Below are 12,802 nucleotides of genomic sequence, written 5' to 3'. Positions count from 1 at the left end.
CATTTTAAACAGAAGGACATGCAGCAAATTTTCTCCTGCAAATGCTCGGGGCCACAGGAATTAATGCCAGGGTCTGAGGCTTGCTAGCCTGGGCTGCTTACTGGACACACACATCACGCTTCATTTAGTACTACAGAAAAGTCAATCAAGTTTAATAACCTTTTCCTGAAATGTCCCAGGAAATGAGGTAGAAAAATTAAAACAGTTAGATGTCTGCTGAAAAGCAAATATATTTATTATGCACTTTAATATACACAGGGATTTTCGCTTAATATAATACAAGGAATAAAATAAAAATTTTACAATGTGAAATTCATTCAATGTACATTAAAGGCTATTTACAACCCACTCCAGGAAAAAACAGTCTATCTGCAAACCAAGTTAACTGAGGAGTTCAGATGGGGAATATTAAGCATAACAGACATTTGCATAGCAGAGTAACTGAGGAGGGAAAACACCTTTTTAGTTTTAAAGAAACGGCAACGTTTTCAATACTGATCACAGAGAAGACAAAAATGCATCAATTGTGCCTTGGTATCTCTTAATGAATTTCTCTCCAGATGAGTTTTTCCACATGCACACAGTATTGATATCCGTGTCCACAAAACAGTCTTTTTCCCCAGCTCTCCTGTCAAGAATTTTGGATGTCTTGTGGAGATGACCTTGGAAGGACCAGCGAAATGGGATGAAGAGAAACAGGATTCCTGTTTGATTCAGGTGTTTCAGGTGGTGATGAGAACTGCTGCCCCGGCAGAAGGAGCTGTGCTGAGTCACAGCTACACCCCTCTGCTAACCTCCCCGCCATTTACAGATGGGAGAGGGCAGAGTAGAGGGAGCAACGGGGGGAACAGCAACTTTGCTTGGCACACAAACCCCTCACAAATGGTGATGCTAAAAATCACACGCAACAGCAATGTGGAATTACACAGACCTTCTGAGAAAATAGATGATTTAAAGCAATTCCTGCTCTGTTCCAAAGGGATATTTAAAATGTGGCAGAATTGTCATTCTGAAAACATTTTTGACAGGTCTACTTTCTGCTGATTTGGAGAGAGGGTTTCCCCAGTGACTGTTTCAAATGTAAATACTATTCACACAAAACCCGCCAGACTATCTAGAAGTTGTGGCCCCTTGTGAAATTGGCCATATTTTTACGTCCTCTGTTCACAAGGTGCAATTAATAACAACACAATAAAATTAAATAAATATATCCCAATGACAGTCAAGGTCAGTAGAAAAAATGTTGGCATTCAGGGATCCCTTTCTACAGAACAAAACATACATCTAATAACTAAGAAAAGTCGTATCCTTGCACAGTATTGCAAATGTACTATATTTGAGGTTTGGAACAAGTTTGCTGAGAACATTTTGGTACTTTCTCTTTTCTAAGCCACTAACCCTCTTAAGGCCATTCTGCCAGATTCCTGTTATGTTTATTTTATAATTGTCCCACGGGGACAAGAAATTCAATATACGAAACATTCAGAATAATCCATATTGCCGTGTGTCAGCTTCTAACATCTAATTTTACTGTATGCTGAATGCCTGACTATAAAAGATTCTTTTTTTACATTTAGGAACAAGCAAATAAGAATGGAGGTGCAAGATTTAAAAAAAAAAAAAAAAAATTCTGATGATGGTTGATCATAATAACCAGACATGGAGCCCTTTAGTGCCTCAGAATATGCACTACATATACATCCAGGGGCCATTCATCAAAGTTTAAGGATCTAATTAATCAGCTATGAAAAATAACCTCAGTTCTCTATCCTCTTATTTCTGGAATGATCAGAATTAGAGTATGAAAAAGATGAAACCCAAGCCTTTAGAAGAAATACTTGCATACAAAAATAGGCTTATTTTCTAAAGAGCAAGGCTGTGTAATGGCGAATAGTAGAATATAGCTTGCATTTGTAGGAGAAAATAACCCACCTGCTTCATTTTGTCACTTGCAGAACTGTGCAAGTAAAATGTGCACGTTCAAAGGAAAAACACACTGCTCACTTTCACAACAATGACCTTGACTTTGCTCTCTTTCATACAAGTAAAATTTTTCTGTTGTAAGAGCGGGAAGCCAGCTTTCTATTATCCATAGATGGACTCTCTCGACCGCTGATTAACTGTGCTCCAGGTACAGAGACACGCTGGCTCTACCTAATCCCCCTGAAGCAGTAACCACATTCATACAAGTTTGTGCTTTAAGGAGTTATTGTCTCAGGACAGAGCTAACTCAGTAATCTCTGTACTCCCCAGGCAGCGCTGTCACTGTGCTTTTCCACTGCACTCTCACTGCATATTCTCTCAGCCTCACTAACAAAGTGTCTGTATTTTCCATGGTTGGCTTTACTGACATTCCCAATAATAGTCCTTTACCTTGGAAAAGAGAAAGAGCTGTTTCTAATGTATAGAGATATACATGAAAGCAGGATCAGACCTTTTAGCACCTCAGACACACCCATATTAATTACCTCATCACCGTAGCAATAACAGAGGCTATTGAAGACCAAGTGTCCAAAATTAGCCTATTGCTTTCAGTGGTCCCAGTCTGCCATCCAGATTTGGTGCTGTAGTACCAGAGAGTAGATTTTTGCCTCTTAAAAATCCCAAAGATACTGCAGGTGGTTGCAGTCCAGCTTCTTTGCCACCACTGAACAGCAATTACACAGACAGAACACACAAGTACAGTATTTATAAAATACTGTTACAAGACTTGTAATTCTGGAGGGAACTTTTTGAAGTACACAGGGAACTGACAATACATGACAACAATGCAAATGTGACAAACTCTTTGCTTATTTTCTTTAGCCACAGAAAAATAAATACAAAAAGCACTGCCTTTTCCATAACACAGTTCACTGTGGCACATGCACCTCTACCAAGCGATCTGGAAAAGGAAATCAGAATTCCTGGTTCTTATCATTTTCAGCTGTGGTCAGGGAAATACAGCATATATCTTTCTGCAATTAAAAAAAGTGCTCATTCTGTGTATTAAATACAAAGTACACAAAATAAAATTTTGAAGCACAGAGGGTTATACTGAGAAGGCAGCCTGAAAATGTAGGCACATTACAGTAATTAAGGTAACTGTACTGTAGGAATCACATTCTTGAATTTCTAGGTGGACTAAACAAGCATTTTTTGCTTTCATCCCAGCCAGCTGATAAATCATTGGGAGCAGAAGCGCTTCTGTTCACAGCATCATGGAATTGGCCTGGAAGTACAAAATAAAAACATTAAGCTTTGAAATAGTCTGTAACACAAACAGTCTTGTCAGAAAGAGAGCTGTATCGTCCCTAGCTGAAGTTAAAAGCACACAACAACAACCTGATGAGGAGAAGTTTCCTGCCTAACCCCAATCCTGCGATTGATTCCCTGTGCTCTCTGCCATCCCAAGCAGCTAGGGGGTCCCCACAGCAGGAGAGCTTCCTGGATAGGCTGGGAAGCAGCAGCCAGGGAAGGAAAGCCATTCCTGTGGTGCTCCTGTGGAGTACTTCTGAAGTGATTCCCCACAGGTGACTCATTTATCCACCGGTCAGGGAAATTACCGTTTTTTCTGTGCTTGAGACTTGGCAAAAGAGGAGGCAAATTACAGCCTGTGCCAAGCAATTCGTAATCCACAAAATTGTTCTGAACTCCCATCTTTAAAATGACGCTCTGGAAAGCGTTAAGAGAAAAGCAAAAGGAACCATTTGGTTATTCACACCTCACTTTTTTTAGACATTTGCATAACCAAGAACTTCACTGAGAGAAACCCTGAATTTTCAGTCACATGCCCTTTGTTCCAGATAAAGCAGAGCCAAATTTTAGTATTATATGTGGAACGTTCAGATTTCTTTACACGCTGTTTATATTTTAAAATAAATAAAGTTGGAAAAATTCACCCAAACCAGTCTTTTGATGACAGGTCAGGTCAGATGAACACATTCTATGTCAGAACCATGCAATGGATTTACAATGAAGTATAACATGAAAGCAAGCGATGAACATCAGGTGCAGGCACGTAAGAGTTAGGAAATACAATCCTTAATTACACGTCTTAAAGTTTTATGCAAGCAGGAAAAAATTACAAATAAATTCTTATCCTGTTTGGGCATGATGTACTCCTGTGGGAATCTGAAATCCTTGTAACTTCTATGAAGATTTAAGGCCTTTTCTCTCCCAGCTGATGATTCCTCTCTATGCCTGCTCCTGCTGTCCTGTCCCACAGCTCATGTGACCCTTGGCTAATATTTGTATTTTACAAATGTGCAGGCTCTAGCACAGATGCTCTTTAAACACTTTATTATTTCAAACATTTTCATTTAACCAAAAAGCCAACCCAACAGGGTCCTGCACAACATTCTATCGCTCTGCAATTCTCCAGGGACCTCAGCTACATCTACAGATGTATTCCATCAAAATCAATTTCCAGGATATTTTGGGAAAATGCCTGCTTATGTGTTTTTGACAGCTGTAAACCTTCCATCTGTGGATTCTGCACCACCTGCAACTGTCCTAGAAACACGCTGTCTTTGATGACCTGCAGCAGAACTGAGTCAGAACTGGCAAGAACATTCTTGTTCTAAGGAGCAGCAGCCTGAGCTGTCCAAAATGCTGCATTCACACACAAAAAAAAGTTTTCAAAAATAAGCGAGCAAGCAATAGGAGGTGCGCACACATTTCATAAAAATGCTGCTTCTCTGAATTTCAAACAGAAAATATATTAACACGTTCCAGATACCATAAAAAACATACACCTCAACAGGAAGAGGAGAAAAATAAAACTATTTTAGCTGACTCACTGACAATTCAGGTCTTAAAAAGAGACTTGTAATTACTTTTTCAGCTTAAAATTCAGTATTGGAGAGGAGGTGAGAGATCTAAATGACCTCCCCTGATTAAGAACAACAGAATGGTCAGAAAATTGGTACTGTAACATAGATTATAATCTTGCTCTGAGAAAAGCCACCTCTTTTACAGGAGGATTACCTCTACAGTAACAAAAATATAAAATCAAAGCTTAGAATAGTATTTTAACTTTCTAATTTATATATACTTATGCTTTACCCTTGAAATCCACATTCAGAAGAGTGGTTGCCTATAACTTATAAGAACCTTTAGAAACTTCCTGAGGAGCATTTTTGTAAATAATGAAATAAAGACTGTACCTGAAAATATCATATATTAAAATTCTCATCTGTTCTTATGTTTGAAAATGAAATTCCAAATCAATGCTATGTGAAACTTGCTCTTTTATGCAGTCACTTATCAAAGACAGTGGGGCACAATTGGAGCAAGCGAATTCAACAGACAACATGACAGCAATCCAATTCCTCTGTGGCTAATGCTTTTAAATGACAGCGAAGGAAACACTTGCCAGGTTAAGATTTTAACATTCATCACATAAGCAATTATGATGGTAAACGATAATAAAATGCAATTTTAGCACATTTTAAATGCACAAGATGAAACGCAGGCATTTGGCTCCTTTGTGACTAGGTAGGTTACCTTTTACAATGGTGTTTCCTTCTTGTAGTTGAAGCTTGGGTCGCTACCTTCAATCTGAAGTTTTAAGGCTTGCTTAAGGCTGAGTTCTGTCTCTGCGGAGGGATAGCCTTCCAACACGTCCTGATGCCCTCTGTCCTGCACTGTTCGTGGGACAGAAACCCTGCCGAGAAAAACCTGATTGCTCTGAAGATGGTAATTTGGATTCGTCATAATGCCATTTCTCTTCTTCTGCTCCCCACTCTGTTGGTGAATCAGGAACTGCTGCTGAGATCGACCAACTTCTTGCTGAGCTGGAGGGACCAAAATTTTGCACTGTGGCTCTGGCGGCATTGATTTCAGCGGCATGCTTGTCCCAGATTTGGCAATAGGTACTCGTTTATCGAACTGAGTCATTTCATACTCTAGCACTTTGGATTGGGAGGAACTACTCTGCTTTATTTTTTTTCCAGCCGAGCCAGACTTGCTGCAGTTGTCTGTTTTGCCTCCTTTGTTCGCTTTAGTTGATTTCAAACTGGGTTTCACTTGGCTCCATTCAAACTCGCTACTTGGTGAATTATGATTTTGACTTAGGGAATGAGTTGTGGAAGAAGGGGAAACAATGGACTGCCTGCTCCTGCTGCGTGGCAGGGAATGCTGCTGGATCTGCTCCGTGAACGACAGGCTGTGGAAACTATCAATAGGCACCGTCTGAGCAGTGGCTGTTGAGGATGTGGTGCGGAGAGAAGAATTTTTGGAGCTTTTCAGGGAATTATTTGATAAAGATGACTTTTGACGGTCAACCGTGGAATCGGGCGACTCCGAAGGAGAACTGAAGGCGTGCGCAGGCCCGTTGGATAATCCCCGCATTCCAGGCTGCACGTCTCCTCCAGTACTCCCTGAACTATTGGACTTCATCGTTAAGGACTGCATTTTAGAGGAGACTGATTGTAAGGGTTTCTGCTCCATTGTGTGGACTGGAGACGGAGTGCAACCATTCAGAGTCGATGCACCATATTTTTCCAGTAATTTAATAATCTGGGAGTGTCCGTTTTTGGCTGCAACTCGCATAGCAGTGCGCCCAAATTGGTCGGCGTGATTGGGATCAGCACCATGCTCCAGTAATATCTGGACAACGTCAATGTGCCCCTCTTGGGCTGCAATGCAGAGTCCAGTAGCACCTTGATTACATGTGTGGTCAACCAGAGCACCATGCTCGATGAGAAGCTGCACGACCTTCACGTGGCCTTGCCATGCAGCAGACTGCAAAGCAGATCTCTTCTCGTTATCTGCAGCGTTCACATCAGCATGGTAAGTTATCAGCACCTGCACCATCTCCAAATGGCCCTGCCAGCAGGAAACATGGAGTGCTGTTCTTCCTTCAGCATCGCTTGCTTCAACGTTTGCACCATTTTCTAAAAAATACTCAGCCATTGTAAGCTGGTTTTCTAATGCTAGGATATAAAGCGTTGGCCGGCCATCAGCATCTTTGTAGTTCACATCTGCTCCATGGCTGAGAAGTAGCTCAACTATATCTCTGTGACCTTCTAAGGCAGCAACCCGGAGAGCATTTCTCCCATCGTAGCCTCTCTGATCAATGTTGGATTTATTTTCCAGTAACATCTGCACACAATCATAGTGACCTTCTTGTGCGGCTAATATGAAAGGTATCCGTCCATCATTATCAATTTCATTTGTTCTAGCACCTTGTTCTATAAGAGCTTCACAGATCAGCCTGTGACCTTCAAAAGCTGCCATGTGCAAAGGTGTCCAGCCTGCATCGTCTCTGTGATTTTCATCAAGCCCCCTGTCCAGCAGAGTCCGTACTACTTCAACATTGCCCTGTGCAGATGCTATGCTCAGAACTGTTCTACCTTCACTGTCAATGCTGTCAACAGCTGCACCCCAAAACAAGAGAGTATTCACGACTGAGGCGTGGCCCATGGAGGCTGCTGCCAGAAGCGGTGTCCGGCCGTTGTTGTCCGTGTGATCAACATCAGCTCCTCCTTCCAGAAGCAGATCAACCACGTCCACATGTCCTTCATATGCAGCTACCAGCAGTGGAGTCATGCCATCCTTGTCACAGTGGTCAACTTCAGCACCGCGGTCGATGAGGAGGCTGACCACCGAGGCGTGTCCCTTACTGGCCGGCACACAGAGCGCAGCCACAGACAGCGCCGTTCTCCCGTCCACGTCCTCGTGATTCACCTCTGCACCGTGGTCCAGCAGGTGCTCCACGATCTCTTTGTGCCCCATGTATGCAGCTGCGATCAGAGCTGTTCTGCCCTCGTTGTCAGCTTTATTAACTTCAGCACCGTGCTGGAGCAGATTCAGCACAATATCTTCATGCCCTCCCCATGCTGCTGCTCTCAGCGCCGTCCGACTGTCGGCATCTGCACAGTCCACTTTGACGCCGGCGTACAGGAGCGCGGACACCACCTCCGTGTGCCCTCCCCACGCTGCTGACCGCAGCGCCGTCCAGCCGTCGTGGTCCGTGTGGTTGACGTTGGCCCCACAGCCAATGAGGCAGTTGACCACCTTGGTGTGCCCCTGCCGAGAAGCCAAGGTCAGTGCTGTTTGCCCGTGGGTGTCTTCGATCTCCAGATCTGCTCCCCTTGACACCAGCAAGTTGACCACGTCGAGGTTGCCGCTGTAGGCCGCGTTGGCCAGGAGTGTTCTCCCATTGGAATCGCACTGGTTTACGGACGCCCCGTTGTCCAACAAGGTGCGGATGGAGTCCTCCCTCTCCAGGGCCTGCCGAACGATGCAGGATGTGCGGTCATCTTCGCTGTTGACGTGAGCACCAGCCTTTACCAGCAGCTGTAATACCTCTTGCTCTTTAGGAATTAAGGTTGACAGGGAGTCTTTGACAGGTGTGCCATTCCATATCATCCACAAAGCCAGCTCTGAAGTCTCCAACTGTAAATTAGAATTAATGAGATGCAATGCAAACTCTTGAGCTTCTAACGGTGTTAAATCCTTTGCCCGGCAGGTGTAACTCATCGCCAGCATTCTGTGTCCCTCTGCGGCGTTACACAAGTATTTCTGTGTACAGTGCTTTACATCCAGCAACCACTCAGCAAAACTGTAATGAAACAGGATTTTTGTATTTCCAAGGCCATCGATAAGGACTTTTGACAGGACATCCAATTTGCGTTGAAAGTCTTCCATCGTCAGTGTCATGTTTTTGGTCCACACCGCGTGATATAATTCCGTGGTGGTTAAGGGCCTGCAGGCTGCAAGAATTACATTAAGGATAGGCTGGACCTTTGCAAACTGTTTTCTCACAAAAAGTCTCTGACAGAGCCAAAGGTAGAGGCCATTTAATGTTCCTGGAATATCACGGATCTCCCGTAACATAATAAAATTCTCCACAACTCCATCTAGGACACGTTCCAGATACAAAAAGCAACCGCTGCTCTTGATGTGAAGCTGATTCAGCATTTCTGCTGTTTCTTTTGTGAGGTGTTGTCTCAGGGCTTCTTCCTGGTCTAAACGATGCAGAATATATTGCTGCACATCTTTCACAATGTAAGCCTTTCGGAGGTCGTCCAGACTGATTTTTCGAAAACCTGTTGAGAGGGAAGAAAGTTGTAATTACTTCTGATCCAGTTCTGCTTAACTCAATGTTGAAAGAAGAGTAAATAAAAGCCAAGACATTTTTGGGTGCGGAACAACCAAATAAAAATATTTTCCCCTGTAAACACAGTGAATATAAATTAATTATAATAGCAGAAAACTTTGATCATTAGATGCACTGTTATCACCATCTACTATAAGAAAAAATATATGCTATTAACAAAAAAAAAAAATTGAAAATCACTCTGAATTAGGCACTGTGTGTCTGCCTTGGACAATGCTAAACACCTAAGCAAAACCATCAAAACTGCAACCAAAATAAGATTAAGTATTATTATATTATTAAAGGAATAATCCCTTCTCCAATGTGGTTAACAATGGAATTCCAAGTAATTTTCAGCTACTTAGATTAAGACAATTATTATGTTTATTTAATTACAGAAGGGGGTATTCACACCTGCTGCATATGCATGATTAGATGTACATAAATCACTAACTTGACCACCACTGTTTCTTTTAAAAGCTTTTATGATACAGGAGAGACACTCAAAACCAGTTTTAAATATCTAGACCTCTGTGCACTGAAAATTACCTACTTTCTGCAGGTGAGAACTGAGTTTTAGATAAACACCCTGGTCCTCTGGTAGGTGATTCATTGCATAAGGAAACAGGTTTTCTCATACTCATACAATCTCATTGTTTTTCCAGCCTGTTTACTCTTTAGAGGAAAAAGGGACATTATTTCATACACACAGACTGTGTCCGTTCCCTTCCCACTCAAGGAAAAGGACACTGCTCCCAGCAGCATGCGTGAGGAAGTTCCCTGCGCCGCCTCAGTGGCCTGGAAGACTCTCAGGAATGGGGCTGAGCGAAGGCAGAGCTGTGTGGATACAGGGCTGCCTCTGCCATTTCAAACATTTGCTCTGGTAGGACCAAGGTAAGCACCTGATGAGGACCTACCCTCTCTGATTAATGACACATTGCGTTGTTTGAACGCTGATCTTGCGGAAGTTACAGGAAAACCACAGAGGTCACAGACACAGCAGCTTCAGTGACTGTGTTTCAGGCCAGAACTGCACCTTGCTTCTCCAGGGACAGGTTGTAATCCTGTCTTTACAGCCAGCTCAGCTAGTCAGAAACAAAACCAGCTCCACTCTTCAAAGCAAAGCAAAGTTACTAAACTCTGAATTATACCGAAGGAAAAGCAACCATAGATCAATGTGTTCAATTCAATTCTGGCCCCATCTCCACGGAACAAATCATTTTAAGTGAGCCTGTGAGGGATGGTGCTTCTAGAACTATGTTTTTATTGTAGTTAAACACTCTGTGGATCGAGCTGCTCAGACTGTGAGCTTGTTCTGACAGCAAGTTCAGGCTGATAACAGAGCTGTGGTTTTTGTTCCCCAGTGGCTTCAGCAGTGGTTCTGAATGTCCCGTTAAGGTCATTCTCTTAATTGTTTAGTCTACATGAGCACTGTACAAACATGACAGATCAGAACTGAGAGGCCAACTATGGAAGTGTTACTAAAATATTCTGCTTCCCTTAGTAATTTGGGAAGCACTACAAACAGGACTAAACCAATAGAATACCTAAAACAAAATCATGCTTCTCCACAAAATCACTGGAGAAGACACTTTTGCACAGTCAGTTCAGAGGGTAAGACTAGATAAGTAAGATTGACTACTTGAAGATTTTTGAATGAGAATGCCAGGAGGAAGAAAATAATCTTTCTCCATTCCAGAGGCGTCTTTTTTTTTTTTGTCTCTAAAAGGAAACACAGAATCAGCTTTATTCACCATAATGCGCCACAAATTCAAGTAATGTCCTAACCTGACCTGTAGGATGGCGTAATTCACTGATTTACTATGCATTTTATTAAAACATTCTGTATGCAACTTTGTGAAGCCCTTAATTCTTGCACATAACCCAAATAAAAAACTTTGCTGAGTAAGAACAGACAGTGCCCTGTGATTCTGCAGATCCCAAGCTCCCACTTGAAGTGAAAGGCTGTTTCTAGGTCAGGATCCTTCAGAAGATACAGAAGTGAAAAAGTAACACCAAAACCAGGGCACTGCTTGGTGCATGGACTCACAGTCACACGCACACAAGCAGCTGTAATTAGAGACAAGTGTCCCTTTGCTTGGCTCATGTGTGCAGAGGGAACAGCTCTGTTTTGCTCAACTTGGAGCAAATACAACCACCCCGTTCACTCGCCTTCCTCTGAACTGCTCTGCTTCTCCTCGTACAGATCTGTCTCTATCACTTGGCTGAACAAGAACAGGCAAAGAGCTCTGCAAACTCATTCTCTATGTCCTTTGACCTAAGTGACCCTGCTCACAAAACCCCCAAACTCTCACATGAATCCCGTGCCCACATCCTTCCTTCTGATATGTACCTGCCAACGCAAGCTATTTTTATTTTTACATCGCTCAAGTGTTTTCTCAGTAGTGGATTTCTTTTCCTTGCCATGAGAAAATCCCCAAAGGACTGGCACAACAGCAATCCTGAGATTTCAGCCGATGTTCAGTGTTGCCTGACTAAGGACTACACTTCACCTCCCCTGACTCCCAGCCTTCCCAGGAAAACTTGCAGAGTGGTAACTGTTTAAGCGCCTCAGTCTCTGTATCTCTGCTTCAAAAACAAAAGACTCTTCCTTGCCTTGCAAGTGTTCTTTGAAAAACAATTTTCATTTTGCTTCCCAAAATGGGTGGCAAAATGAACAAAATAATTATGGATGTGATAGCAAAAAAAACCCAAACCATAAGAGCTCCAAATAAAAAAGCAAAAAAGAAAGGGTTTGTGTGTTTGGTGTTTTTTTTATATGAGGTATCAGTGCCCAATGGATGCTCCATTCCTGGAAGTGTTCAAGGCCGGGCTGGATGGGGGCTCTGAGGAACCTGGGATAGTGGAAGGTGTCCTTGCCCATGGCAGGGGATTGGAACAAGATGGTCTTTAAGGTCTCTACCAACACAAAGCATTCTACGATGCTCTGATTACTTTGCTCCATATTATGGCTAAAAATATTACCCTGATCTGTATTTACCTGAGATACACCAAATATCTAAGCACTTCAGACAAGTAAATAAATTTCAGAAGGCTTCAGAGCAGTTTTAAACTATGACTGGCTGCATGTTTATGGAAGCCAAAAATTGCTTTTTTTTCTTCCCTTTTTTTCTTTTCGGCAGTATTTCCATACATTCCTTGTTAATGAGATGCTATATATTGTATCTGAAAATAAGCTGGGATAACAAGGAGCACACTACACTCACGCAGACGTCCACATATCGCAGGGATGAAACATTCTTTAAGGGCTGGGATTAACAAACTGCCATTGTAACAGATTTTTGGACATAAACAGGATGTTAATTTTAACCACTGCACCAGGCCATACTATAATAAGCAAGTAATTCAAAAGAGGCCTTATAGATAGAACTGTATTTTTTTAAGTCTGTGATTTTTGTTGCTAGATTGAAGAAGGAAAACAAAGCCGCATTTTTTTTCCCCAAATATCTGTCTAAATGAGGTCATTTTACATCTCCAAACAAAGATCCTGCAAACTTGCTTTTCAACCCATACAATAAGTCACTTTCATGGACAAGAAGCACTAAAATATTAAGAGAAAGCTCATTTTGTTTCAGATGCATTCCCATGAACTACTTTAAGCTCAGCAAAACAGAAGTTACAGTAGACAGAACTTGCAGTCCCACGACACTGCTTTTTGCATTGTTAAAATTTTTCTTACAACACATCACTTTCAAC

At 42.2% G+C, this 12,802-nt stretch overlaps 1 protein-coding gene across 2 annotated transcripts in view; it reads right to left on the bottom strand.

Annotated features, from left to right (window-relative positions):
* Positions 1-205: 205 nt before the first annotated feature.
* Positions 206-12,802, bottom strand: part of ANKRD50 (ankyrin repeat domain 50) — a 39,801-nt gene continuing 27,204 nt past the window's right edge. For both annotated transcript variants that reach the window (XM_032108798.1, XM_032108799.1), the window contains exons 4-5: positions 5,488-9,035; positions 206-3,211 (exon numbers count right to left, since the gene is read on the bottom strand). In XM_032108798.1, the coding sequence (XP_031964689.1) occupies positions 5,491-9,035 (3,545 nt within the window). In that variant the 3' untranslated portion in view covers positions 206-3,211; positions 5,488-5,490. The remainder of the gene's footprint in view (positions 3,212-5,487; positions 9,036-12,802) is intronic.

Source organism: Corvus moneduloides, chromosome 5 (assembly GCF_009650955.1).
Source record: "Corvus moneduloides isolate bCorMon1 chromosome 5, bCorMon1.pri, whole genome shotgun sequence".
Taxonomy (NCBI): Eukaryota; Metazoa; Chordata; class Aves; order Passeriformes; family Corvidae; genus Corvus; species Corvus moneduloides.
Note: the sequence above shows the minus strand (reverse complement) of the source record. Positions and strands in the feature narration are given on the sequence as shown.